This window comes from Meles meles, chromosome 13, assembly GCF_922984935.1.
Source record: "Meles meles chromosome 13, mMelMel3.1 paternal haplotype, whole genome shotgun sequence".
Classification (NCBI taxonomy): domain Eukaryota; kingdom Metazoa; phylum Chordata; class Mammalia; order Carnivora; family Mustelidae; genus Meles; species Meles meles.
Genome location: NC_060078.1, coordinates 30,966,554 through 30,993,372, shown reverse-complemented (window position 1 = coordinate 30,993,372; position 26,819 = coordinate 30,966,554). Strand labels below are relative to the sequence as shown.

General features: G+C 47.6%; 1 protein-coding gene across 1 annotated transcript in view; it reads right to left on the bottom strand.

The window, feature by feature from the left end:
• Positions 1–24,826, bottom strand: part of LOC123955299 (core histone macro-H2A.2) — a 45,136-nt gene extending 20,310 nt beyond the window's left edge. The window contains exons 1-2 of the mRNA XM_046027188.1: positions 23,441–24,826; positions 4,226–4,456 (exon numbers count right to left, since the gene is read on the bottom strand). Coding sequence (XP_045883144.1) covers positions 4,226–4,397 — 172 coding nt within the window. The 5' untranslated portion in view covers positions 4,398–4,456; positions 23,441–24,826. The remainder of the gene's footprint in view (positions 1–4,225; positions 4,457–23,440) is intronic.
• Positions 24,827–26,819: the final 1,993 nt, after the last annotated feature.

The following is a 26,819-nucleotide window of genomic DNA, read 5'->3' as shown; positions in this document are numbered from 1 at the left end:
GCTCCTGGTTTCATTGATCTGTTCTCTTTTTTTTTTTTTTTTTAGTTTCTCTATCATTTACTTATGCTCTAATCTTTATTCTTCGCTTCCTTCCGCTAGTTTTGGGCTTTGTTTGTTCTTCTTTTTCTAGTTCCTGTAGGGGTAGGGTTAGGCTGTTTATTTGAGATTTTTCTTGTTCCTTGTGGTAGGTCTTTATAGCTATGAACTTTCTTCTTAGGACTGCTTTTGCTGCACCCCAAAGGTTTTGGACTGTTGTATTTTCATTTTCATTTGTTTGCAGCTACTTGCTTATTCCTTCTTCGATTCCTTGGTTTTCTCAAAGGTGACACAAATACGGCCCCAGTGGTTTCCTGCACTCTGATTGTGCTTCCTGCCAACCGCTCACCTAAAGTCCAGTGATGTCTCCCAGATGCCACTGCCTCCCTTCTACACGCGTATGTCCCCGTGCGTTCATAACATATACATTTTCATCATGACCTCAAGGACCTGCCTGCCCATTCCCCATCTCATCCTTACCCCCTCCTATTGCCCAGCTCTGCTCCAGGCACGAACCTCCTCCAGGTTCTGGAAGGAGCCACACACTTCCTCTAAACTTCGGGTTTTCACTCTTGTTCCTACCCAGCCTGAAAATCTCCCCCACCCTAGCTCAATCTCCCATCAGAATCTACTTAATTCCTACTATTCTCCACTCTGCCTGCCACCAACATCATTTGGGGGAGCTTTAGAAAAATCCTGATGCCTAGAACATACCCTCACGAGAGCCTAGTCAGCAGGATTTTAGATCAGTCAACTTAAGAAAAACCAGAGCTGCGAACTCAGTTTCGGTCCTAATAACTCTTATTTGAGAAGAGGCAGCCCCCGGCACCCCAACTCCACGCATGCTTTCCAGAGCTCCGGTAACTTCCTTGCCCAGCACGTATGCGGCTTATTTTGCTGTGTTTCATGCTCTCAGCCCTGCTGGTTTGCCAGCCCCACCTTCAGAGGCAGGAGCTGGCCTCTGCTTTCCTCTGGATCTTCAAGGCCTGATCCGAAGGAGAAGCTCAGTCGAGATTTGTGTCATGGATGCCGAAAGTCGTCTCAAGGGTGACAGGATGCTCTCATGCTTTGAACCTCTTTTCCTAAACAAAACCAACTGATGGTTGCCACCCCACCCCAAAAGTAACAAAACACCCCCTTTTACTTCCTCAACAATGGTCTGCAAATTCTACTAATAAGGATTCATTCCTTTGGCTTAAAACTTTTTGTTTCAGTAGAATGCAAGTGCCGCCGGGAAATGTAACATGGGAACCGAGTTAGTCATTATCTTTGCCCGGAATGATTTCATCAGCTCTCAATGAAGGGACAACAGAAGAATGACCATTTATTGAGTGTATTCTAGGCACCTGGCATTAAAAATACGTTAGCTCATTCCTAGAGCTCAATGAGTGAGCTCAGAGCGGCTCAGGAATTAGCCAAGGTAACAGAGCCTGTAAATTGACACTCCAGATTTAAACTGACAGGAAGGGAAGGAAGGCGCACAGAGAACAGACCTGGGCTTCTGAGGACCAACTTCACCTCCTCCCGTTGGCCCAGGACCCTACTGGGTGCTGGGACTGGCCCCGGGGGACACACTGTTATTGGAAACTGCATCCTTCCGGGTGCTCATCCTCTCTCCTCGTTCATGTCCAACACATTGGCAAACGCTGTTGGCTTTGCCTTCAAGATATATCCGTACTCGAACTGCTTCTCAGTACCTTCCCGCCCACTCACCGGATCTCTGCAAGAGCGTCTTGCTACTTACCCTGCTTCCGCCCTGGTACCCTCTCCCCACAGGGTCCCATCACTTCCACTTCCGCTCAAAACTCCCCGAGAACTCCCAGTGCAATCTCTTATCCCCCACCGGCCCAGCCTTCCTCCGGCCTCATTTATAGAACAAGCCGCTCCCTCTGGCGCTCGGGCCCAAGGCTGCTCCTCCAACACCCTGCACCTGCCTTGCCCCTGCCTGGAGCACCCACTCGCTCCCACGCACGCGCACGCACGCGCGCGCACACACACACACGCACACACTCACTCCCTGCCCGGCCCCCAGTGGGTCCTCAACCAGCGCTATTCGCCCCGCCCCTCGCCTCTCTCCTTCCTGGCTTTATTTGTCCCCTAGCCCTTGTCACCATCTGAGGATCACACACACTTCCCTTATTTGTTTGCTGCTTCTCCTCCCCGGAATGCACCTGCTCGAGGGCGGGGATTCCTGCCTGTTTTGGGGCTTTAGTAGGCATTCCTATGGGGTCTGGTGGCTCTAATCCGACATAAATTAAAAATCCTATCAGTGGTCCAGTTCTAACACCGGGGAGAGGCTAAGGACTTGCTGTACACCGACGTGTTGATGCTTAACAAGTATTGGTTAAACGAGTGAACAGGGAAACATCAGCTTTTATTGGAACCATAGACTAACAGAGATGCCAGTGATTCAAAAGTCTAAAGTCTGTTCTGTTATGCCCCAAATTTAGACTTTCACCGAGTGGAGGCATGGGATGTACTTAACTATTATTTGATTATACAAGCATTAATGGGACAATGTAGTGCAGCAGAAGTACGTGGCTTAGGGTTGAAGGACATCGGGGGAACCCCGGCTCCCTGCTTGGAGGCTTTGGGATCTCTGGTTACTCGGTGTCTCCCAGTCTCACTGGGTGATGTGTTCCTAAGTGATAGTTTTAGAGCTTCATTCGCCTTTCCCTCTCTGGGCCGGCAGATTTTTCCATCAGATTCCCAGGTCGCATTCCAGGCCCAGTGAATCAGACCACAGGGTGTGTATGAGGGGTGGAGGTGGGGGGCAAGCAGCCAGGATCCTGCATTTTAAACAAGCATTCCCTAAGCGTTTAGGCTGCTGCTACTACAAGACTGGCTAGAGTCTTGCTCCTCTGAGCCATCCTTGGGCCAGCATCAGCACTAGCTGGGAGCGGATGAGGAAGTCTGAGTCTCAGGCCCCAACCCAGACCTTGTCAATAAGATCCCCAGGATGGCCAGCGCTTTGAACACACAGCTCTCTCACACTTGATTGGACCAACTCACAGAGCCTTCAGCCCTCCTCTCCAACCTCCTAAAGGATGCCAGTGAAAAGCCCAGGATAAATCTTTCATTTCACAATAAGGGACAGGCTTAAGATGCCAAGGTCTGCCTAGGAAGCTCCAGGGGGAGGCCTCCACAGGTGGATTAAGGCATCGCTAACGTCGCTTGGTGACAGATGGGGGCCAAGAGGGCAGATGTTTCGATGCTCAGGTCATGAGATCGAGCACCATGTCAGGTTCCGCGCCCAACAGGGCACCTGCTTGAGGATTCTCTCTCTCCCTCTTCCTCTGCCACTCCCCCTGCTTATGCACTCTCTCTCTTTATTTAGAGAAATAAATAAAATCTTAAAAAAAAAAAAAAAAGAAAACTAGGGGCATCTGGGTGGCTCAGTCAGTTAAACATCTGTCTTCAGCTCAGGTCATGATCCCAGAATCATGATTCCAGAATTCATCAGGCTCAGTGGGGAGCCTGCTTCTCCCTCTGCCCCCACTTCCCCTGTTTGTGCTCTCTCTCTTTCTCTCTATGGAAAAAAAAAAAAAAAAAAAAAGCTAAACAGGAAGTTACTCTAACGTATAAAGACCACACATGGCAAAAATCTCATCTTTTAGTAAAAAAAAGTACTACTAACAATCAATATGGGAATTATTTCCTATGGACCCACTGTACACAACAGAGAGTGCTCCTGGAATGATATGGGCTTCACAGAACCAGCTGGAGCTGGTTCTGATGGGGGTCAACACTATTCACCGACACCGAGGACTAGTGTCTACACACCAGGAGGCCCAACGCTCAGGGAGGACGTCGAAGAAAAGCGAAGACCCCCTGTTACAAAGTGAATAGCACCCCGCACCCACACCCACAGTCTTCCCTGGAGTTTCTCTTCTGCAGGAACCTAGCCTTCTGCACGCTGGGTTTGCCGAAAGCAAGACGCACCTTTTTCACGGCTGGTCTAGAGAAGCCATTTGATGGTGCGGTCTCTTCTTTCCATGTCGTTTCCCTGTTGTGCCCTCTTCCCTCCCCTAAAGCCTGCAAAATGAATCTTAGCCAAGCAGGCACGCGGAAACCCTGTTAGCACCTGCAGGAGCCTCGAACCCGCGACCGAGGGGAGCGATCCTCCCTGTCCTGGGGCGGCAGGGGTGGAGGGGCTGGGGTAGGGAGCCAGGACGGGGGGACACGTTACCTGCCAGGTACTCGATGACTGCCGCCATGTAGACTGGAGCACCCACGCTGATCCGGTACTTGAACGTCCCTTTCTTCAGGTACCGCATCAGCCTCCCCACAGGGAAGATGACACCGGCCCTGGCTGAACGGGACAGTTTGGACATTTTCTTCTTCCCGCTCCGGCCCGACATCTTGCCTCAGTTTCCCTCTCAGCTTGCTGACACGGAGGCCTCCAGGCTCTAACACGATGCTGAGAAGGAAAGAAGGCAGGGTGAGGAAGGGGGGCTGGCAAGCATTTGGGGAACGGTGATGGGGCATCAGGACACCAGGTGACACATTTGGTGGCCCCAGGGTGGCAGCTGAGACCTGGCCGTCACTGCCAGCCACTGAGGGCTGGGAGCTGGGCATGGGGGCTTCACGGGGCATTGGCAGCCACTCTGTAAACATCTCCCCACCCCATTGAGTCAGCCCAACCTCACGGGAGAGGCCAAAGAAAGTCACTAGAGAAAGGGGTCACAGTGCTGCTGTCTGCAGGACAGTGGCCCCAAAGATGCCCAGAATCCCTGCCTATGTCACCTTATATGGCAAAAGATTCTCTGAAGATTTGATGAGGTCGGGGATCCTGAGATGGGGAGATTATCCTGGAGTATTGGGACAGGCCCAGCATAATTGCAAAGGTTCTTTTAAGAGGGAGCGGGAGATGAGTGAGTAGAATAGATGTAATGGGAAAAGCAATGGGTTCTCCCTTCAGAGCCTCCAGAAGGAAAGAGTCCTACCGACAACTTCACTTTAGCCCAGAGAACCTGAATTTCACCTCATCTCCAGAACTGTCAGGGAATAAATTCATATTGCTTTAACCCCTAAACTGGGGCTAAGTTATTATAGCAGCAGCAAGAAAATGAATAGGATTCTTCTTTGCCCTGATTTGCTTCTGCCTGTCTGGCTCCAGGGTACTTCGTTAATAGGGGAATGCCTGTCACGGCTGGCTCTGACCGACTCAGAGCTCCTGGGCGTTTCTCGGATGAAAGTGCTTTTTTAAATTTTCCAATCTCCAATTCTCAAAATCAGAAAGACGCCAGAAAATGCAGTGTATTCAACATGCTAAATGCAGAGGAAAAAAACCCAGCAAGTTAAGAGCTGCAAAGGAGCCCAACCTTCCCTTTCTTTGAATGAGGGGTGCAGGCTGATTTGGGGGAGAAACTTCAGAAAGAGCCTGAAGAGGTGACTTCAATACAACGCATGGACAGACACGCCAATAGCTCACTGTTATTTCAGGAACCGGTCTTCTGTATGAAGATAAGATAATTATATACTTCTGAAAAGCTCACTCAGAGAATCATAGAAGAGCTTCACCCATTGGTTGAGGGAGTAAAAGCAAATGAGACAGGACAAACACGCATGACCAACGGGGGGGGGGGGGGAAGAAAACAAAATTTCTAGGAAATCCGTAAATGAGTCAAAATTCTCTGCTTCAAGGGCAATGTCATTCTTTCTGATTATTTCGTTTGGGAATGCAAAATAAGAAAGTCAAAAAGAAATTGAGATTGGTTCTATTTGCGGAGGCTGCCTGTCTCACATGCTAGCTAGCCTCATTTACCAACAGCCAACGTGACCTTGAAAAGGCCCAAGAAAGTGGACAAAAATATGACGGAAGAAAGTGCGACACTGAGGCATGGCTGGTGGGAAAGACACAAAGCTGGGATGTATTTAATCTGGATGGAAGAATGAACACAGAGTTCAGGTTCCTAAAGTAGCTGATTACCCTGTTACAACTGAGAAATTTTATATCAACACAATGGAATTGGCAACCAACCTCGTCCTCGACACCCTCTCATCCTTAAGGTGAATAATGAGCATTTGAGGCATTTTATTACATACTTCACATACATTATTTTTTACGTGCTCCTATGTACTTACTGTACTCCTATTTTATGAGTCGTTTTGCCCCCGAAAGATGTAGGTATTCATCAAAGTTAAGTATGAGCAAAGAGGAGCAAATAGCCTTAGAATACTGTCTCTCTCATAATAAGGCACAGGGATCAAACAATAGCACCCTTTTTAAAACTCCCACATTTTCTGTGCTTCCCCTGTCCCAGGCTGCTACCTCTCATGGAGCTGCTCAGATGTCCTCGTTTGGAGGAAACAAGCGACTACAACATTAAGGTCCTAACCATCAATTTACGTTAAGGAAATTGAGGTCAGGCATCCGTCAAAGTCCGCAGTACCCGCTGTTGGTCATCGCTGACCGGGGGCACAGGGCACTCATAGAGCACAGCGAACTGGTCCTGTCCCCAGAGAAGCTACACGACAGCTGTGTTATTGGCTGGTGGGGTCCAAAACGGAGGTGGCTCCTGGTCCAATGGAAAGCCCCTAGAATCGGGAGCAAGAAGCCCAGGGCGAGGTCACGCTTCTACGTAAGTAGCCAGGAGAGCTCTGATTGTCATTGGTGTGGGCCTCATCTGTAAGACACGGAGGCGACTCATTGATCCCGAAGTCACTGCCGTCGGAAACACCCCAGGGTTCATGAAATGCACTTTCAAATGGTTCTGATAAAGAAGCTTTAGTTCCTTTAGGAAATGAATTCTAAGGAGTTGAGAGCCTGTACAGGTTCATAAAGATGTATTAGTATTGGGGACTCCGCTAAGGGAATTATATGCTTTTTGTAGTAACGGGTAAGTTGGGGGAGGGGGAAGATCAGTTGGTCTGGTTGCCAAGAAAACCACCTGGAAAGTCTGTCGACTTGTCCTGCAGACACTGTGCACGCCGGACGGACGTGATATCTCGTACCAACAGAGAGAAGGACACACAGGGCACGAATACCACGGGGGCAGGACCCGCTACTCATCTCTCCCCACCCGCCATATTTTTCTCAAACGAAAATAGCCAGAGAATGACTAAGTATGCAGGGTAAAGCCACCTAGTGACTCCCCCAATGTCAGCCAAGCGGAGTCACAAGTTTCCCTAAAAACAGGTGACATCAGGGGACTGACGCCTAAAACACTCATGAAGATAAAACAGCCAGGTAGGGAAAAGCAGGGTCAGATCAGACAGAGGCGCATGTCAGCTAAGCAGTGTAAAACGTAGGGATCACCCTATGCATAGCATTTTGTAACCAGGCTTTCTTTTTCTGGCTTCCAGACTTTCCTCCAGGTTAGGGCCTTATAGCTGCGGAGGTGGCACTGTCTGAGGTTTCCGAGGGAGACTGTGCCTGGGGAACCCATCTTTGCAGACACTTAAGCAGATGGGCACCCAACTCCGGGGCCCCAGATGCTGGGAGGACCCGGGTATTGTAAGAACCAGACCACATCCGGGAATCCCTAAGGATTCAGAGGATGCTGATGGGGCTGACGTGTTACACCTACTGGACCCCACAGGTGGAAGGAAGGGCTTGGCAACCGCCATCCGCTCCAGAGAAGACCCTCCCTTTACAGACCATCCCCACCCCCAGCCTGGGCTGGACTCTGCCTGGAGCAGTGAGACATTGTAACCCCTAACTGCCTTCCCTCCCAGGACTCCCTATCCCCTGACTCTGTCCAGTCTTGGGAAGTTAGGAGTGAAAAACTTGAACAGGTTTTTATCTACTTCCTGTGAATCTCTGAAATCTACTGTAGAGGGCCACTTGTCGAAAGAGAAAAGCAGTATGGCAATGTGAAATTTGTTTCCATCAGACTAATACTTAAATGTTTACACTTATTTACCTTCTGCTCTAAAACAATTTTTTCTCTAATTAGGCACAGCTAAGGACTACCCTACGTTATGTTTGTTTACAAGTTTGAAGAGGAGAATATAGCTGGATGGAGCTCTCCCAGTGGTTACAGGCACCACGTGGGCGCCCTCTGGAGGCTGCGCCTGGCCGAGCTCAACCGGCCCCACCCTCCAGGCCAATCCTGGGGTATCCTGGGGTCCTTAAGAGGAATTGGGGACCAGACCAGAGAGAACCTAGATCTGCAATATATCTGTCCTTTCATATCAGAGAGACCAAGAAAAACCAAGATATAAAGTCTCCTGATGACTTGCAAAGCGGATGGGAGAGTTTTCAGCATGCTAACAGTGGAGACTCCGGGAAGAAAACCTGAGAATGCCTTGCTGCCTGCTCATTTCCCTTTCCCTCCAAAAGCACAGTTGGAAGAACAAAACTGGTTTTGTGTGCTGGGCAGAGGGCACATTCAGATTCCGTTGTTTTAGGATTTATTCCTACAATGGGTTTTAAGCCCGTAAGAACACCGATGAGCTAGATTCACAGATATCACAAGGGTAAATATTAAATTGCAGCGTTGACTCAGACAAAGGCAATAAACTCATGCTGGCTTATTCAAATAACTACTGTATTTCCCTGATTTTATAGTGCTTTCTTTTTTTATATTTTACTATCTCAGGAAATCAGTATGCATCTTCCAATCTATGACATCATCAATTCAATGAAAGACAGTATTTATGAAGCATTTATTATTGAACAAGAAACTACACAAGTTGTGGAGTATACACGGCCCTTGTCCTCAAATATTCTCCAATGAAGTTGCAAGACAGACCATGATAGAGTTTCAAATAGATGCTAGAGACATGGTTCCCAAACTGGACACCAGGATACCCTGGGACAAGCCAGCAAATGTTTAAGCTTTCAAGGGAAATAAAGTGATACGCAAACACTGGGGGACCCTACAGCCTCCAGGTCAAAGTGTTCCTACAAGGGGTTTATGACAGATTGTACTTCTTTCTCATGGTTCCATATCTTACAAAGCTGAGTTTTTGGTTGCTGCTGTGATTAAAGCAAAAGCCAGGGAGAAATTGATGTGGAACAGAAAATGAGAATGGCCATGTCCAACATGATTCTAAGGTCTGGGAAGTTGTGCAGTGCCCAACACACACATACATGCTATTTGTAATTCATTGTGGCTATTTAAGAACAGGATACAAATATTTTTTATTCTTCTTATTCATGTATTCTTTTTTTTTTTTTCTTTCAAATAGCTCTTAATTGTTAGGACATAAATACGAAGGTGTTTGGACCTCACCACTTAATAAGTAGAACTGATGGGTATTTCTTCTGGCCTAGGCACTCGGAGGAAAAATGGTGGAGACACTAATTTCTCTGTAAACTGAGAAAGTCTGGGAACTTCTCTGTTAGGGCGCATCACCAATAGGCTGAAACATATAATTGTGACTTGTTCAAGGTCACCCTGAAGCAAGGAAACAAAAATTTAAATTAGTTATTTAAAATTTTGTGTTTACGGGCGACTGGCTGGCTGTTAGTAGAGCGGGTGACTCTTGATCCTGGTGTTGTGAGTTCGAGCCCCACACTGGGTGTGGAGAGGACTTAAAAATAAAATCTTAAAATAAAAATTTAAGTTTATTTTATCTTTAAATCTAAGTAATATTTGCACATAGTAATATAAAGCAAAAAGACAAAGAAATGCACAAAATGAAAAGCAGTAGTCTCCCACCCCACTCTTTCTACCCTTAATCTTGCCTCCAGAGGCCATTCTGGAACAGTTCTATAATTTTAGTCCTGGTGGTCACTTCCTCAGCTCTAGTATTTATACTTTTACTTGGTGATTTATTTCCATTTTTAGATAGTCTATCAATGCCTAAGAAGGACAAGGACTTTCTCCTCCCTTTTCTAGCTGTTGACAGCATAATACCATTTTTATTTCTTTTGCCGATTACCTTGGAAACTTTATTTATTTTTAAAGATTTTATTTATTTATTTGAGAATGAGAGAGAGCTTGAGCGGGGGGCAGGGGAAGGAGCAGAGGGAGAGGGACAAACAAGCTCCACGCGGAGCACGCAGCCTGACTCAGGGCTTCATCCCAGGCCCCTGATATCAGGACTTGAGCCGAAATCAAGAGTGGGACCCTTAATCGACTGAGCCGCCCAGGCACCCCTACCTTGGGAACTTTAAATAACACACTTCAAGCTCTGACTCCCCCAACTTCAGGTGTTCCCTATTGAGCTGCTGTTAGGTAGACTGGAGCTGTGTGCCCTGAGCTTTCCCCGGTCCTCCACTCCCTACCTCTCCTCCCCGTTCCTACCTCTGCCCTCCCTGCCCCCATCATCCCCACTCACAACCTTCCTTTGGTTTCGGAATCACAGTGAAATCTTCATTTTGGCTCTAGGCTGATTTTGAAAGTGAAATGTGGGGCACCTGGGTGGCTCAGTGGGTTAAAGCCTCTGCCTTCGGCTCAGGTCATGATCTCAGGGTCCTGGGATCGGGCCCCACATCGGGCTCTCTGCTCGGCGTGGAGCCTGCTTCCTCCTCTCTCTCTGCCTGCCTCTCTGCCTAGTTGTGATTTCTCTCTGTCAAATAAATAAAATATTAAAAAAAAAAAAAGAAAGTGAAATGCTCCTAGGCAGCGTTTATGTGACTAAGACTTTATAAAGACTGGCCCTTCAGAATCAGGTGGGTGCGGGGCTCACATTGGCCTTCCGTGGTCCAGCTCCGGATGCCTTGTGTCTCAGGATTAACAAGCGGATTCTCTGCGCTCTGAAAACGTGTTGTTCAACAATCATTCTACATTTCACTTGGCTTCACGTTTAGATCCTGCCTTTGTTACAAGGCTCCCTACCCCCACCCCCAAGTTAGGAATCACTGTCGGCTGTGGGGGAGGGGCAGTAGCTGTGTTCTACAAAGCAACCAGAAACACCGGACTAGTGAATAGGGAGCACAGCTCCTAGGGGAAACAGGGTTAGGTGGCCGCAAGCCCCTGGTCATCACTTTTTCATTAATGAAATCAATATATGTGTGTTTTATGTGTGTTTCTGTTTACAGATACCTTATGTAATATGTAGTGTTGATTCATCAACATTGAACTCATGGGAACTAGTGATTATCACTTAAACTTGAACGAGCTTCAACTAACACATGTATTTCCTCCCAAAGAGGCACGTTTGTTCGCAACCTTCTTGTGCTCAGGAACATTGGACGGCACTTCAGGACAGTGCTTGGGGGCCATTTCGAAAAGTGGAATCATCCATGCAAAGCACACAGATGTGCAAACCACGGCGCTACACAGGCTGTGGAAACGGCACGAGTTTACTGAGTGAGAGACGAAAGAGGAAGGCCAGTCTCGGTAGAACTCGGCTGGGAAAGTGAGTGATTCGGCTCAAATGTTTTGCTGCTCTGTGCATGTCTTTGAAAGACTGAAAAAGCATTGATTTGGGGGCGCCTGGGTGGCTCAGTGGATTAAGCCGCTGCCTTCAGCTCGGGTCCTGATCTCAGGGTCCTGGGATCGAGCCCCGCATTGGGCTCTCTGCTCCGCAGGGAGCCTGCTTCCTCCTCTCTCTGCCTGCCTCTCTGCCTACTTGTGATCTCTCTCTCTGTCAAATAAATTTACAAAAAAAAAAAAAAAAAAGAAGAAGAAGAAAAAGCATTGATTTGGGGGTGACAAATAAAGTTTAGTAAGCAGGCAAACTCGCTAATACGGAATCTGAATAACGAGGATTGACTGTGCTTTCCTTAAGTGTGGCTTTGCCATAGCCTAACCGCCGCCCCCCCCTTCTCACTCATTGTTCTTTGCGGGGGACACTTAATTCCCAGAGACTTTTACCCAAAAGTTCTCAGACCTCTGACCTCACGCTCCAGTCTGGAATGGTGGTGCCGCCCAGCGGTCATCCCGGGACCATCTTCCTAGCTCCTCCCTCACCCCACCTCTTCCTCCTCTACTCCCTGCCTGGTTTGCTCGGGGTCAGCCTCCTGCAACTCTTCGGAGACAGTACAGGGAAGTAAGTACACTTTGGTCTCTTATAAATGGAACTGTCTTTACTGAATGATCTTTGGGTGAGCATTTGGTAGGGTATATAATTTTCACCATGAAATAATTTTGTTTTAACATTTTGAAACCATCCATCCATTGTTTTTTTCCTCCAGTGTTACAGAGAAGTGTGGTGCCCCCAACCCCAAGCTTTTATTTTTTTACTTTTTAAAATATTTTATTTATTTATTTGACACAGGGAGATCACAAGTAGGCAGAGAGGCAGGCAGAGAGAGAGGAGGAAGTAGGCTCCCTGCTGAGCAGAGAGCCTGATGCGGGACTAGATCCCAGGACCCTGAGATCATGACCTGAGCCGAAGGCAGAGGCTTAACCCACTGAGCTACCCAGGAGCTCCAACCCCAAGATTTTAGATTGCCTCTTTCTGTTCTAAAATTTCACAAGGATGTGTCTAAGGATGATGTCTAAGGATGGGTCCTCCCCAACCCCATTCACCCTGCTCAATCAGTCAGAAGACTGGAGTCTTTAATAACTCTGGACATTTTCTCTTTCAGACTTGATCATTTTGCCCTGTCTCTTTATTCTTCCCGCCTGTCTCTTCTCTTACTGGGATGCCCGTAAACCAGGGGTTGGAGCTCCTGCATTGCTCCTCGAAGTCTCTCGTCTTTTTCCTTCCATTTTTTCAGCCCTCTTAACATCTAATTTTGGCAACCATATTATTAATTTCCAAGAGCGCTCTCTCGTTCTCTGATCATTCCTTTTCTCATATCAGCGCCGCCTTTTATGAATGCACCACGTCTTCAAGTCTCTCTGAGACTAGTTAGGGTGTGTTAGTGTGATCGTCTGTTCTCGAAATTATTTGGTCCAGCCGGTCATCCCATGTATTTCTTTTCTTTCTCTTTCATGTCAGATTTCCTTCACTGTCTGGTGAGTTTGGTCATGCCTTCATGTTTAAGAATGAAAGCCAAGGCTGATCATTACTGGCAGATAGAAAAGCTTTTCTCAGCTGTTGTTATTAGCTAGGCATGGTTCCTGCTTTGCTCTGGGTGTGTGCATAGGGCCTGACAAGCACGTATCACCTGGGCACCCAGTCAGGGACTGAGAGCCCCCAAATGCCAGAATGGGAAAGCATCACTTCGTGGAGCTGCAGGTGTCCTAGAAATTCTAGACCTGCCCTGTAGTTGTTCAGTTTCTCTCTTTTTTAAAAAAAATAAACATTAATAGATTTCTTCTTTAAAATAAATAAATTTATTTATTTTGAGGGGGGAGGGGCAGAAGGAGAGGGAGAGAGAGAATCTCAAGCGGGCTCCATGCTCAGCCCAGAGCCCGAAGCAGGGCTCGGTCTCACGACCCTGAGATCATGACCTGAGCTGCAATCAGGAGTCAGACGCTTCCCCAACTGAGCCACCCAGGTGCCCCATGTAGTTAGTCTATTTCCTGAGAGAGGAAACCCAGATTGTTAGTTGGGTGTATACATGCTGGCCAGAAACTGTAGGGAGGAGGGGAGGGAGAGGGACGAATTCAACTGGCTGTTCTGGAAACAGACTCTCAGCAACTCCCCCTCTCTCACCCTGCCCACCTTCCTTGCAGCTCTCTCTTGCCTTACCCTTAAATGCGAAGCTCTCCCGTGTGACACTGTCTGCATGGTCCAAGGCAATAGGGTATTCCAGCAATTTGTTAAAATCTCCCACCTGCTGAAGACCCTCACCGGCCCTCCACAAATGTTGTTTGAATTTCCTTGAAATTCTTTTTTTTAAAAAAAGATTTTATTTATTTATTTATTTGACAGGCAGAGATCACAAGTAGGCAGAGAGGCAGGCAGAGAGAGGAGGAAGCAGGCTCCCTGCTGAGCAGAGAGCCCGAAGTGGGGCTCGATCCCAGGACCCTGGGATCATGATCTGAGCCGAAGGCAGTCGCTTAACCAACTGAGCCACCCAGGCGCCCCTCCTTGAAATTCTTAACCATTATATTTGTGGGCTCCAGGAGAGGGAAAGCCCTTGCACTCTGGCCATCATGTAGACTGGAAACAGAAGGTGTCATTATAACTTAACATCCTAAAGAACATCAATTGGAAATCAGCCTAGAAATGAGTATGCTGGTAAAGAGAAAAAGCTCAACTGTTTTATAATTGAGTAATAATGTCATACTGAAAAATTTAGATCGCTTTCATCACCAGGTGAGTCACTGGTGTTGAGATAATTGAGGAATATAAAATTTCCTATCAAGAGATTATGTAAGACCCATTAATATAACCGAATCAAATTCAGTGTGTCTGTATTTGCCCAACTATAGCATATGGGATTCCTATAAACAATATTTATAATTATACTGTAATCCCAGAAGGAAGGAGAAGAAAGGAAAGAAAAATCCCAAGCATTTGCCCTTATTGAATGAATTGCTTTTGATGGGAAACAGCAAACTTTGCTTAACACTCTGCCTGCCTGCCTTCTTGAGAAGACAAAATAGTCTGGTGTGTTTGGACCAATATTTGTTTAATTTAAATATGTTCTTTCTCAAGCATAAAGAATTGATTAAGAGTAATCCATTTTTTCTGCCTCCAACAACTTCTTGCAATGTTTATTATATGTAAACTGATGAGGACTGTGACAAACTCTAGCCAATCAGCAAGATGGTCCATCAGAAGCCGCCAGCGATCCTGATTTCAATGACCCTTTTCCTGCTGTTAAGATGCTGCAAAGCTAAAGAGAGCAGTCATTTGAGATGGGAACAGTCACTGCAGGCCACGTGTCACAGGTGAGGGTTGGTTGGGCTGATGAACCACCCTGACAAAGGATCTGGAATTACAAGACAGCTTATTTTAAATTACTCTTTTGAGCTTGTTCTCTTCAGAAGTATGCGATCAGGGGCTATGGGGAGGGAGTGGCTGGGAGCAGCAAATGCTCCAGGGCAGGCTTTGGTCCCCCATCTGCCTGTAGGCTGCTCCGGCTGGATAGAAGCCTCTGCTTTAGTGAGGAGGGACCCTGGGGTTGGCCGGCGAGAGGGGCCTGACCCCTGAACATCAACAAGCCTGGGGTCTTGTTTTATCCATGCACTAGCTAGACAAACCTTGCCTCCTAGATGATTCTCCCGAAGTTTCTGTTGAGTAAGTCAGTGAAAGAGTGAATCCCCATAAAAAAGGATGTGAATCAAAATGCTTTCATCTATATATTACTTTAAAACCAGAAGTTAGGGGGCGCTTGAGTGGCTCAGGGGGTTAAAGCTTCTGCCTTCGGCTCAGGTCATGATCTCAGGGTCCAGGAATCTAGCCCCGCATTGGGCTCTCTGCTCAGCAGGGAGCCTGCTTCCCCCTCTCTCTCTGCCTGCCTCTCTGCCTACTTGTGATCTCTCCCTCTGTCAAATAAATAAATAAAATCTTTAAAAAAACCCCCGGAAGTTAGAGGACTTGTAGCTTTTAATGATGGGAATGAATTTTTAAAAATTTTAAGTACTGTTTTAAAATTGCTGAGATGTACTCATTTCTCATCCCATGGTGTGATATTTTTCTAATCTGTAGGACCGTGCTTCAGAATATCTCGTATTGTAAATATTTATGAAAAAAACGAGGTAGACGCCGCAATGAAGCATCTTCACTCTGTCAGTTCAAAACTCGCCTTTGGGAGACTAAAATGAGATGAAATAAAACTCGGCAGAACATAAGGGAATTCAATACAAATGTATTAACTATATGTAGAAATATATTTTTAAAGGGTATTAAAAAAAAAAAACCTCTTAGCCTCATACCTAATAGAATTCTAATATATTTTGGTGTGTTCCCCTATGTACTGTATTAAAATAATAATAGTATTATTTTGTAGCTGTAAAAACCATTCTCAGTAATACTAGCTAAATCACCTGCTCTATTACATTTCCATTTATGAAGTCCAAGGGCAAATCATTATTGCACAAGTAATACTTTCCAAACCGTTTTCTTCCAAGGCCACCTTTAAGTGAATGAGAACAGTCAATAATTTTATCGTCGTATATGTTAGAGCACATTAACAATTTATAATGTAAAGAGCTATATCAAATGCAATTTCATCAAAATGACGCACGGATCAAATTAACTAAATTAACCAACTGTGAACGTTAGAACCAAGCATTAACCCAATTTATTTAAATTAGACTATTGGGTTACAAATCATTCCCTTTTTAAAAAGTCTTTCAAGTCATGTCCTGGAATAATCTAGGAGGACGTCAGCTTCCAGTGAATTCTTTATAATCGAGAGTCAGAGTGTGTGCCCATCTCCTTCTAGAGGAGACGGGAGAGAGAGAGAGCAGAGCGTGGGGGCAGGGGGACAGATAGGGTCTGGATATAGAGTATAATCCTGCTAGGATGGTACTCAGTGACTTTTAACAGGTTTTGTTACCTTTGCTAAACGTGAGCTCAAGTTTTTTTTAAAAAAAAAAAGACAAAAGGACAAGTTGTTAATATATATTTAGTCTCTTTGTTATTAGCCTGCCATTGTCTAACACAATATAAGTATATTTGGTTACCTATGGTATCAGTTGATTGAGAAATGAATATAAATGAATGAATAAAAAAGAGTTTTATTCTTATTGGATCTCAGTCAGGCACCCCAGAAGAAAACTGTCTTCCTGAATCTATTTATTCATGGAAAACAAAATAAAAACCAAACCCTTCACTGGGTCCAGCCTGGTCTCTTGTCTTTTTGCTCTTGGGAAATAACAAACCAGAACAGTGGGCAAGCTGTCTTCTTTCTTCAAAATCGAGCAGTTTCAGATTCGTAGTGAGGTTTATTGTTATCAGTGGTGGTCTCTTATCCTCTGAGCAGGGGACCAACTTTGAGCCAAGATGAGCTTTTCAGGTGAGGGGTGAGGAGATGCGGGACCAGCTTCGGGGCTGGGTGTGACCATACCAGTATCAGACAGCAAGGAGACTGTAGCCCCCCGGGACTGCCTGATCCACCAGGGGCTTCCAGAGACATCCATGACTGCTGGGCCTCTGAGTGCATAGGTGGGGGCGCTTGTGGGTGCTCAAGATAGAGGCAGCTGCCCTGGAACTCCTCTTCCTCCATCCCTCCCTTGCCTGTCTCTCCCACCCTGTTTTCCTCACTGTCGGTCCTAAGGCAGTGGCTGCACGGTGGGTGCTGGTGGGGGTGGGGGCTGTGACTCCGGCTGCCGTGTCCTATACTGGCGACACACAGTGTCCTTTCTTGGTGTGCACGTACGGACTGGGCTTGGCAGGTGTATGCACTGCCCTAGGTAAGGGCAACCGTGGGGTGCCTTTCCATCTATGAGTGGAAGCCGCTAGACCTCGAGGGTGCGACACAATGGCAGACGGGAGGTACAGGGGACGGGAGTGGGCGGGGGGGCGGTGTGTGGTGTGAACGGGTGGGGGCTCCAGTCTTGTACTCACCACCTGTGGTCCTCAGCCAAACCCACTGATTTTTCAATACCTCTCCCCCCACAACCCCGCTAACTTTGCTCGAACAAACGAACAACAAAAAGAACAATCTTTCGGGAATTCCAACATATGAAACAGATGGAAGGAAGGGGAACAGTCCTGGGTGCAGTCGGGAAGTCCCTGAGAACCTTGATGGCTGGGTCCCCGCCTTGCCTGCTTTGGGCCTCTGAGAAATGACAGGCATGACACCTGCCGACCTGTGAGGTCCTTTCCCACTTGAAAGATGGTCCTATTCTATGAAGATGCTCAAAAGGTCCCTCCTTCTGACCCCCCTCCCCTCCGTTACATCCACAGACATGGAACGACCCAGTAGAATGAAGTCACAGCCAGGTGACCTTTCCTTTGAAGGGACTCTCTTGTCATCCACAGCAATCATAGGAAAGAAAAACCAGACTTTAATATTCTACTTTGATTTGTTCTGGAACTGCCCTTCTCCACCCCAAGACAATAATCTATAGTGTTCGCTGAAGAGCAGCAGGGGTGAAATCCAGTTTCGTAGCACGGGGGCAACACTGGAGTGGGTTAGCCTGCACGAAAATTCCGGAAGTGTGATCGGCCTGCAAGCTTGGCATCCTGCTGGGGAACCCCGTGAACAATCACCTGATCGAAAAGTTTATGTTGTCTATTACAAAAGCTGTTGGAATTTACCTTTTCATATTCTGCCACCACTATTTAATTTTAATGGCTTTATTGAACGGTTAAGGCAGCCCAGAATACACATTGCATAATATATGGTGTTATTAGCGCCCGGCTGATGTAAATGCAGTAAATGCAGGGCGTGGGTTTCCCAGGATCGGTTTTGATTTTTACTTTGTTAGGTTTTTGTCCAGTTGTGGTGGAAACACCCCACATTTAACCCTCCAAACTATATCATCAGGATTGCCTTTTTTATCCAGAAATAACCCCAAATCTCTGATCAGATCACGTGTCACAGTTTTGGGCTCAATATTATGGTTGCCCATAGCTAATCCTGGCATCCCCGGAATGAGCTAGAGCAGACGTCCCTGGGCTGAGGCTGCTGGTCGGACACGGATTTCCACACACCCTTCTGTCAAAGCACGAGAATTCTGACTTGAATTACTTACTCCATTCCTAGTCCAAATTGGCAACGCCAGTCAAATAAATCGGGCGAAGTATGATGGAGGGCGGGATGGATAAATGAACGGCAAGGGCTTCAGCGAAACCACCAAGTTCATCTTATTTAATACTTTGTGACAAGACAGTTTAAAGCACAGTGTTGTGTAGCTCAATCGGATAATCTTTATCTTTCATCTGACAGAGGCAGGTAAAATGGTGATGCGGAGAAGTTTTTAAAGTAAGAATTTGCGTATCGAACCTAATCTGACTCCCTAGGGAGGCCCGCAGGACCTTGTTCTCACCCCATGGAGGGGAGGATGTGGGTTGTAGAGGGAGGGTGTCTGGACCGGACTCCCAAGTCTACCTCCAGCTGTGGGCATATCCTCCGCCTCTCTTTTCTTTCCCATAAGATGGATCTAATAATAGTACCCGCCTTTCGCGCTATTGGAAGACTGAAAGGAGTGAATATGGAGAAAGTGTCTGGAACAGCGCCTGGCAGGCAGTAAGGCATTTTATAAACCTTAGCCATTGTGGACTTATTTCCAGAGAAGAAACAATTTTAGGGGATGATTTTCATGGAGTGCAGGCTGGCATTTCCCCTCTATTTCAAAAGCAACAATGACAATCCCGCAGCGCTGGGTGGTCTGTGTACATCACGAAGCTGGACCTCAGCAACATCTTCCTAGGAGCTTGTGTAAAGGGCTGGTGATGAAATTTCCACCCTGGGGAAACTCCGAGGGCTACCCAAGCTACTGAGAACTTCAAGACAGTGAGTACTTTTATTTTTCCCAAGACGGGGCACTTTGGGGCCCCTCCTAGTCCAATCACCCAAATTCCATCTGTCTGGGAATTCACAATCAGTCATCACATGGTTAGAATCCTAGGATTTAGCAAGGTCATGATCTAAGACTGAAAGGGACTAGAGTGATCGACCATTTTTAGTGCCCCTCCTGCTTTTAGCCACCACAGAAGGTGTGACATGGGAGGGGCGGGGGTCAGTAAACAGCTTGTCCATGACCACACAGTCCATGTGAGACCAGACCTATGACCAGCCCCTCACCCCCACTTCTGGAACCCTGGTCTGGGGCTGATTGTCCTGTACTCGTTTATACCTGGCAGTGTTATGTACACATTTGGTCTTCAATAAATATTCCTTGAACGAGTGAATAAGAGAAACTAGCCTTAAATGTCCCCTTCTTTCTTTCCTTCCTGCCTTCCATCCTTCCTTCTTACTGTAGTCTCCACCTGCAATGTGGGACTTGGACTCATGACCCTGAGATCAAAAGTTGCATGCTCTAGGGACTGAGCCAGCCAGGTACCCCTTAAATATTTGTTTCAAAAGCATTTGGGGGGTTCTTTTTGAGAATTTTTGCAGGGAGGGGAAGTGAATTGTCCTCTCAAACGCTCATCTTTCCCTCCAACTCAATTCCCCATATATAGCCCTGTGTGCATCCAGGAGAAAAATAACTCCCCCATCCTGAAGTTTTCACTATCTTCCTTTTTAAAATACTACCTTCCAGTATCATTGTCAGAAGTTCCTCTACTGGTTCATTTTTTTCTCTCTCATCTAAATCTAATGTAAGATATTCACAGAATCATAGTGATTAGACAAGTATAAACTGTTGGTTTAGTACTCTCATCCACCTGAACCTTGGCAGGGCAGGCCGGCCTCAGCCTCGCAAGGGAATTTACATGATAACGTGATGACATTGAAGAAAGAGGAGAAGCTCTGTCTGGTCAGTCTTCCTTCTGCCTGCCTCGGACCCTTTCCTCTTCTTCTGCATTCTCTGTGAAGCCTACTCCCAGCCTTCTTTCAGGCTAAAATTCTATTCTCCCTTTAAAAACTGGTTGTAGCATTTTATTGGGACTGTTATTACACGTTATCAATCACTTGTAACTTCTTAATTGTATTTAGTTATGCAAGTAATACAGAAATTAATTCAAATAGTAAAATTCCAAATGTTGTAACAATGGTTACAGATGGGTATGAATAATTGTATGACTAAACTCTTCCTTGACAATTTCTCCAGTTCTCATCTCTTTCAGTGGGTGTCTTTATGCCCTTCCTATCTTTTTATATGTGCATTTTTACTTGTAGAATGCATAGTATTTTGTTTTTGTTTTTTACATAAATAGTACCACACAGTATGTATTGTTCTGCAACTGCCTTTTTCATTAGTATGTCTTGGTGACCTTTCTGTCTCAGTATATATGGGCTTACTTCATTCTTTTTAACTGTTGCCTGATCTGTCCAGAAGATAGATGTACCAGATTTTATTTAGTCATTCCTTATGATGGCCTTTAGGTTGGTTTCAGTTTCAAAACTGCCAAAATTCTGTAATGGGAGGGAATTACATAATCTGTGCCCGCTTCCCTAAGATATAGACCAAGAAACGGAATGGCTGGGTCACAGAGTGTGCCCATTATTTGACTTTAACAGTGCCCTCCAAATTGGCTGTACCAGTTGACACACCTGTTAGCAGTAAGAAAGTAACGGTTTCCCAGTTAGCTTGCCAAGGGTAATCATTTTTTACCTTGTCTTACTTGCATACATATTTTATCTCCTAGGCTTGGAACCTGAGCTCTCTCAGAGCAAGGCCCATGACTTCTACATACGTGCATTGGTTCCCCCAACCAGAGGTGTTTAATAATTGGGTCCCAGTAGATGCTTGGGAGTGATCTCCAATCACAATCTTTGCTCATCCCTGTGCCAAAAAAGTATTTATCGTTGAGATTATTTCTTAAGAACGAAAAAATTTTTTTCAAAAACTTGGTTGGATTTTTGTACATCCTTCCCCCTGGCCAAGTTACAGATATCTTTCAAAGTTGTCTGCCTAAATCAGGATTCCCTCGTGCTCTGCAGGCAGAAGGCAGTGAAAGCAGACCTGCCTGTCTCAGACAACAGCTAGCAGGGTGTCCCACCCACTGGGAAAAGCCTCAGAATCCCTGGGAACTAGACTGAAGATGGGATGGAGAGGGAGTAAGGTCCCTCTTTGGAACATTCTAGATCCAAGGAATGAAATTCTTTTACAGAGTTCTGAAATAGAGGAAATCATTCATAATGTCCCAAGCATGGCAATAAATGGATCCGGGTGAGGAAGACCTGTGACAGGCTAGCAGAACTGGAGCGGAGAACCGGAAATAAATATATTTTCAATTTGGTTACAGGAAAGGGAGGTTTTAGAGGTGTGAATTACTGGATGCAAGATAAACTTTTCCTTCAGGCGGAGCCTATATTTATTTGTATGATAATCTTGGGCTAAAGCGATTCTAAAAATCCGTGAGCGTGTTTCCAAATCTTGCCGTTTTGAACATTCACTTGAAAAAAAAAAAAAAAAGGAGTTTTCCAAAAGGGTAAAAGATAACTTTCAGTTAAATATGAACGAGCTGAGAATTGGCGTGTCGCTAAATAAGAAACAGTACAAACCGAGGCGCGTTTCGCTCTGGATAACGTTTCTATTTCTCTCGCCTATTGAACCGTTTCAGTAGCAACTGTGCAGCCCAGGGAGGGGGCACAGTGGTATTTGGACACAAACACAAATGAGAAAAAAAGAGGAAACCGTTTGCTAGGGTGGACTGACGGCTCCAGTGGTGTGGGCCCCTGAGGTCTGGGGGGAGCAGTCGCGGGCCCTGTTCGGAGTTCCCTGGGGTCACCAGCGCCGCTGGGGTGCGGGGACCCCCTTTCTCGTCGGGGCTACCCTGCCCAGATACACAGGGACCTGTGCTTTGGCTTCTCAGCCCGCTTCTTCTGGCCCCTTTCGCTCACCATGGGACCGCTGCCACTAAACCCCAGCAGTGACCCGGCCGAAATCAAGCCCGTGGTGGCCCAGGTCGCGGCCGCAGCAATCAGCACCCGGGAACTCCTGAAGAAGAGGCTCATTTGGCCCTTTGGGGGCTCAATGCCCGTTGGCCATTGTTGGGAGGAACAAAGAGGGCAGGAGCGGAGGGCGCCCCCACGAGGCAAGGTGGGGAAGGACACCGACGGCGCGATTTCGGCGGCGGGCGAGGCTGGCACCGGGTGCTGGGGAGAGCGGGCTGCGAGCCGGGAAGGCAGGGCCGGTGCCGCCCGCCGCGCCCCGCACGCGCCTCGCGCGCCGTTTGGCGCTCGCCGTAGCCCTTTCCTTCGTCGCGGCCACTTTACTTTTATCTCCCTTTCCCTTGTATTATTATTATTACTATTAATTATTATTATTATTATTATTGTATTTTTCCCGCGCAAAGCGGGAAGTGGGGACTGCTCGAGCGAGCTCCGCGGAGGGGCCGCCATTTCCCGGGGAAAGCGCAGCGCGCGGCGGCACCGGGCGCCCCGGAAAGGGAACCGGAGGGGAGTGCCCGGCCCCGAGCCCTCCTCCGCGCCGGCCGGGGCTCACGGGGCTCACGGAGCTCGCGGAGCCCCGCTACCGCGCAGCGGCCCCCAGCGTCGCCCCCTCCGCCCGCGTCCCCGGCCTGACCTTCCGCGGCGCGGCCCGCCCCCGGCCCCCTTCCCTCCGGCCCGCGCCCCCGCGCCCCTTCCATTGTCAGTCCTGAGCGGGCCGGCACCCAGCCCCGCACCCTCGGAGGCCCCCCGAGCGGCCCACCGCCCCGGAGCAGTCAGTCTCCTCGGCGGCCGGGCGCCTCCCTCCTCGGCTCCGGCGCCCCGAAGTCCGCATCCCGGGAGCCCTCCGCTCCCTGCCGGGCCGGCCTCGCCGCGGCCCGCCGCTGGACCCCGCATCCCGCCGCCTTCTCCCTCCTCGCCCAGGATGCCCCCCGCTCCTTGCCGGCCGAAGCAATTTTACCGCTTCTTTCGCACCCCCGCCCCCCCCCCCCCCCGCCTTTATTTCGCGAGGAAGCAAGTTGGGCAGCTTGATTTATTAATTCTTTTCTCTTTTCTTTGGCGGGGAGGGTCGGCTCTCGGGGTGCGCCCGCAGGGGCCGGGCGGCGGGAGAGGCAGGGGTTCTCTCCGGCCCCTGCGCTGCCCCCGCGGCGCGTTTTGTCTCCAGACCCCGGAGCCCCCTGAACAATAATGCCATCGCCATGGCGGGCTCACCTGGTGCTGCGCCGCCTGCTCCGGGCGCCCGGTGCCCTCGGCGCGCCGCTCCCGGGGCGCAGGTTTGGCCCGCGCCGCGCCGGTGCGGGGCAGGACTCTTTGCCTTTCTTTGGGTTCTATCGGTGCTTGTCAATGGCGGCAAGCGGCAGTTCTCCGGGCCGCGGATAGTAGCGGGGGGAGGAGGAGGAGGGAGAAGGGATTGCTCCTTCTCCACATAACCACCTCTAGGAGGAGTCGCTCAGCCTCATCCCCCGCCAGCCCAGGCTCCGCGACGGGTCCGGGGCTTTCGGTGGGGCTTGATGAGCTATTGTCCTTCAGGAGCATTAATGATGAAACCGCGCGGCCTCCGCGTCGCGGGCGGATCTGCCGGCTGCGCCGAGGGCCACTCGCGAAGACGAGGCTTTCCCCAGGGCCGGGGACAGAAGCGCTACGGTCAGGATCCGGAGGCTCCGGAGAGCAGGAGCCACCTTTGGTGGGAGAAGACGGCATGGGCGTTCATCGGGCCCTTCTGGGGAGAGCCTTAGAAGGGGAAAGCCCAAACGGCCCCCTTCGATGGTCTCGTGTCCTCAAATAATAACGAATACCGTATAGGAACGTTCGTGTCTACGCCTGGGGCTGTTGCCTAGGGTGGCCACGGCCACGAGAACTGAGACTGTGTATCCATGCCTGTTGGCTTTTTATAAATTCAGACCAGTTTAGATTCCAGCGTTGCATAATATTAGCAGATGGATGTTTTGGTGGGGGAGACGGTGCGCGTGGACATAATTTTGAATTCGGTTGCTTTACCGTGTGTTAATTTGTAATATCGAAGCAGGTGTTAAGATGGGCGCGAGGCTATTGTCTTAAGGACCAAATGTTAGTTTCCAGGAAATGTATTTTTCTAGGGATGCCGTGGACAATATCAGGTGTGATCGTGGGATTAGTAGTAGCTCTTTTACTGGAAGCCATCTCCTTTGTCACTGGAGATGGTGGTGGGGGCTCCGTGGCTGGGGGCGAGTCAAAGGAATGTGTTTATTGCGGGGAGAAATGTTCACTTGCTATGGGCCACCCATGCTTCCTCGGGTTTCTCCCCATGACTCAAAGGATTGGGAGAGGTGAAATTTTGACCTCTTCATAAAAGAGAAACCCACAGGAAGACACAGGTCTCCAGCATTGGTCAAATGTGTGCTTTTCAGAGCCTTTCACATTTGGTAATATAGTGCACACTTGCCCCCATAAACCTGTAAATGTTTAGGTAGTGGGAAACATTGGGAGTGACCGAGAGCCTCCAATCCCTGGAGTGGGAAAGAACCCAAATGCCCAGCTGCCCTCGGGATTTACACTAGTCCATGGGGGCTTAGTAGGGGAATTAGTAGATAGGGCTCCAGACCGTATGCCTTCTAAACAAGTATTTTGCTGAGAAATCTGTCTGCTTCTCAAAAGATCATGCATGTATCAGAAAGGTATAAATAAAACTCCATTTGTTGAAATCTCGTATGGCTTCTCCAGCTCTCCTGGACGCAATGGTCTCAGTTTATGGAGATGTCCTTCACTCTCTTTCCTATCCCTTTTACCCTCTCTGTATATGACCTCACTCTTCTTTGTCTTTGAAGGTACTCTCCAGGTCAGAAATCTAGTCAGGATAAAGTCCTCTTTTCCTGAGACATATATTTAAAGGGTTTCAAATGATCCCTTGGGGGCATCTCAAATGGTTTCGATTTTCCTGTTCTAGAGGAAGTGCCTATCTCCCTTCTTATATAGATTTTTGGTGTGTCCATTCTTGATCACAAATAACCTCCAGGCCAACATTCAAAAGAGTTCAGGAGCCTTCTGGGAGTGCTTGAAAAATGCTCCTACCCTGTGACCCACTCAGCCAGGCTGACTGAGATATAGTTGAATAATTCATCAATATATATTAGATTCACATTCTCCCTGTAACTTTGCCATAAAAATGGTACACTTGGTCATTTTTATGTGCATTTTATGTAACTCATTTCATCCTAGCATTTTGTTATGTGCTATCCTGAGAAAGGCTGGTCTAAGAATTTACTGGCCAGTGTTCTCCCGTTTCCTCCTGGTTGTTTTCTTCCAATAGATGATGTAGTCACAACTCGGAGAGTCATTGGGGGTGTCAGCTTCATAAGGCTCTTGTTCCTTGAATAGAAGGGATCATAAAGGCCACCTGCCTATATGTTATAGGATGAAATCTGATCTTCAGGTGGGTCAGGTGACTTAGTCAAGACCACATGGGTGAAACTCCAGTTCACTTACCGTTACCCAGCCTACAGCTGTTTCCCCCAACTCCAAACTTCAGAGGATGTACAGGGCATAAATAAGTAACCTAATATGCAGATCTAGTTAAATTATATGTATTTATTATTGGACATTTGACACATGAACAAAAATCTGACCCGGATGATATTGACCATTTAAAATGGTCAACGTAATTGGAAATTCATCAGTAATCATAAGTTCTGCACGCACCTAGCTCAAGGAATCACAGACGAAGGGAATTATATATAGGAATAACGAGAGTTCGCACTTCCTGCATTTTTCCAGAGTGCACTGTACTTTGACCCTTACTAACTCATTTAATCCTCACAACGACTCTGTGAGTTGGGCACTATTACCTTCTCCGTATGGATGGAGAAACTGAGGCAGAGAGTGAATGTGAAACTTGCCCCCAGTAATGGAGTTAGGAAGTGGCGGTTTCATATTCTTAATCCCTGTGCTAATCTGGTGGGAGGGAACATGTGCGCTCACTTCAGGTGAAGTAATTTTGTGATCGGTCACAGGACAGGAAGTCCCTTGGCCATTCCCGATACATATACTCAAGGAGGCAGCGAAAAGCCCAGTGAAAAGGTGTGGCAGGTTTGGTTGATTACCAACACGCTGAAAACATTTTCTTAACCTTGGACTGTGTGTGTAGATAACATTATGAATAAATGTGTTCGTTGTGAGTTGACTCCATCAGCGACAAGGAGTCTAGCGAACATTTTATTGAGATGCAGGATGGATTTCTTCTCCACATAGGGAGCCATGTAGCATGATTTAGAGATGGGTGGGTGGGTGGGGGGGGAGAACCAGCCATGCAGCTAGATTCATAGTCTGTGGAGTCTACTAGTCATTCGTTCACAAAATCATCTATTTTAAAGACAGCTTCATTGATTTTGCACCCCCCAGTTTTATTTTCTTATGATCCCAATGTATGATGTTGTGTGAATTGAGTGGGTGTTTATTTTCCGTGATTTGTTCCAATATAGTTCAAGACACCTATTATAATTTGTGGTCATTTTACCCTTCTGAGATGTTGGTATGCAATGACCCTATTAATTTCCTGACCCTTGCCTCTTCCAGAAGGACTGTATTGTGTGGGCATATATTTATATCTGGCCTACGT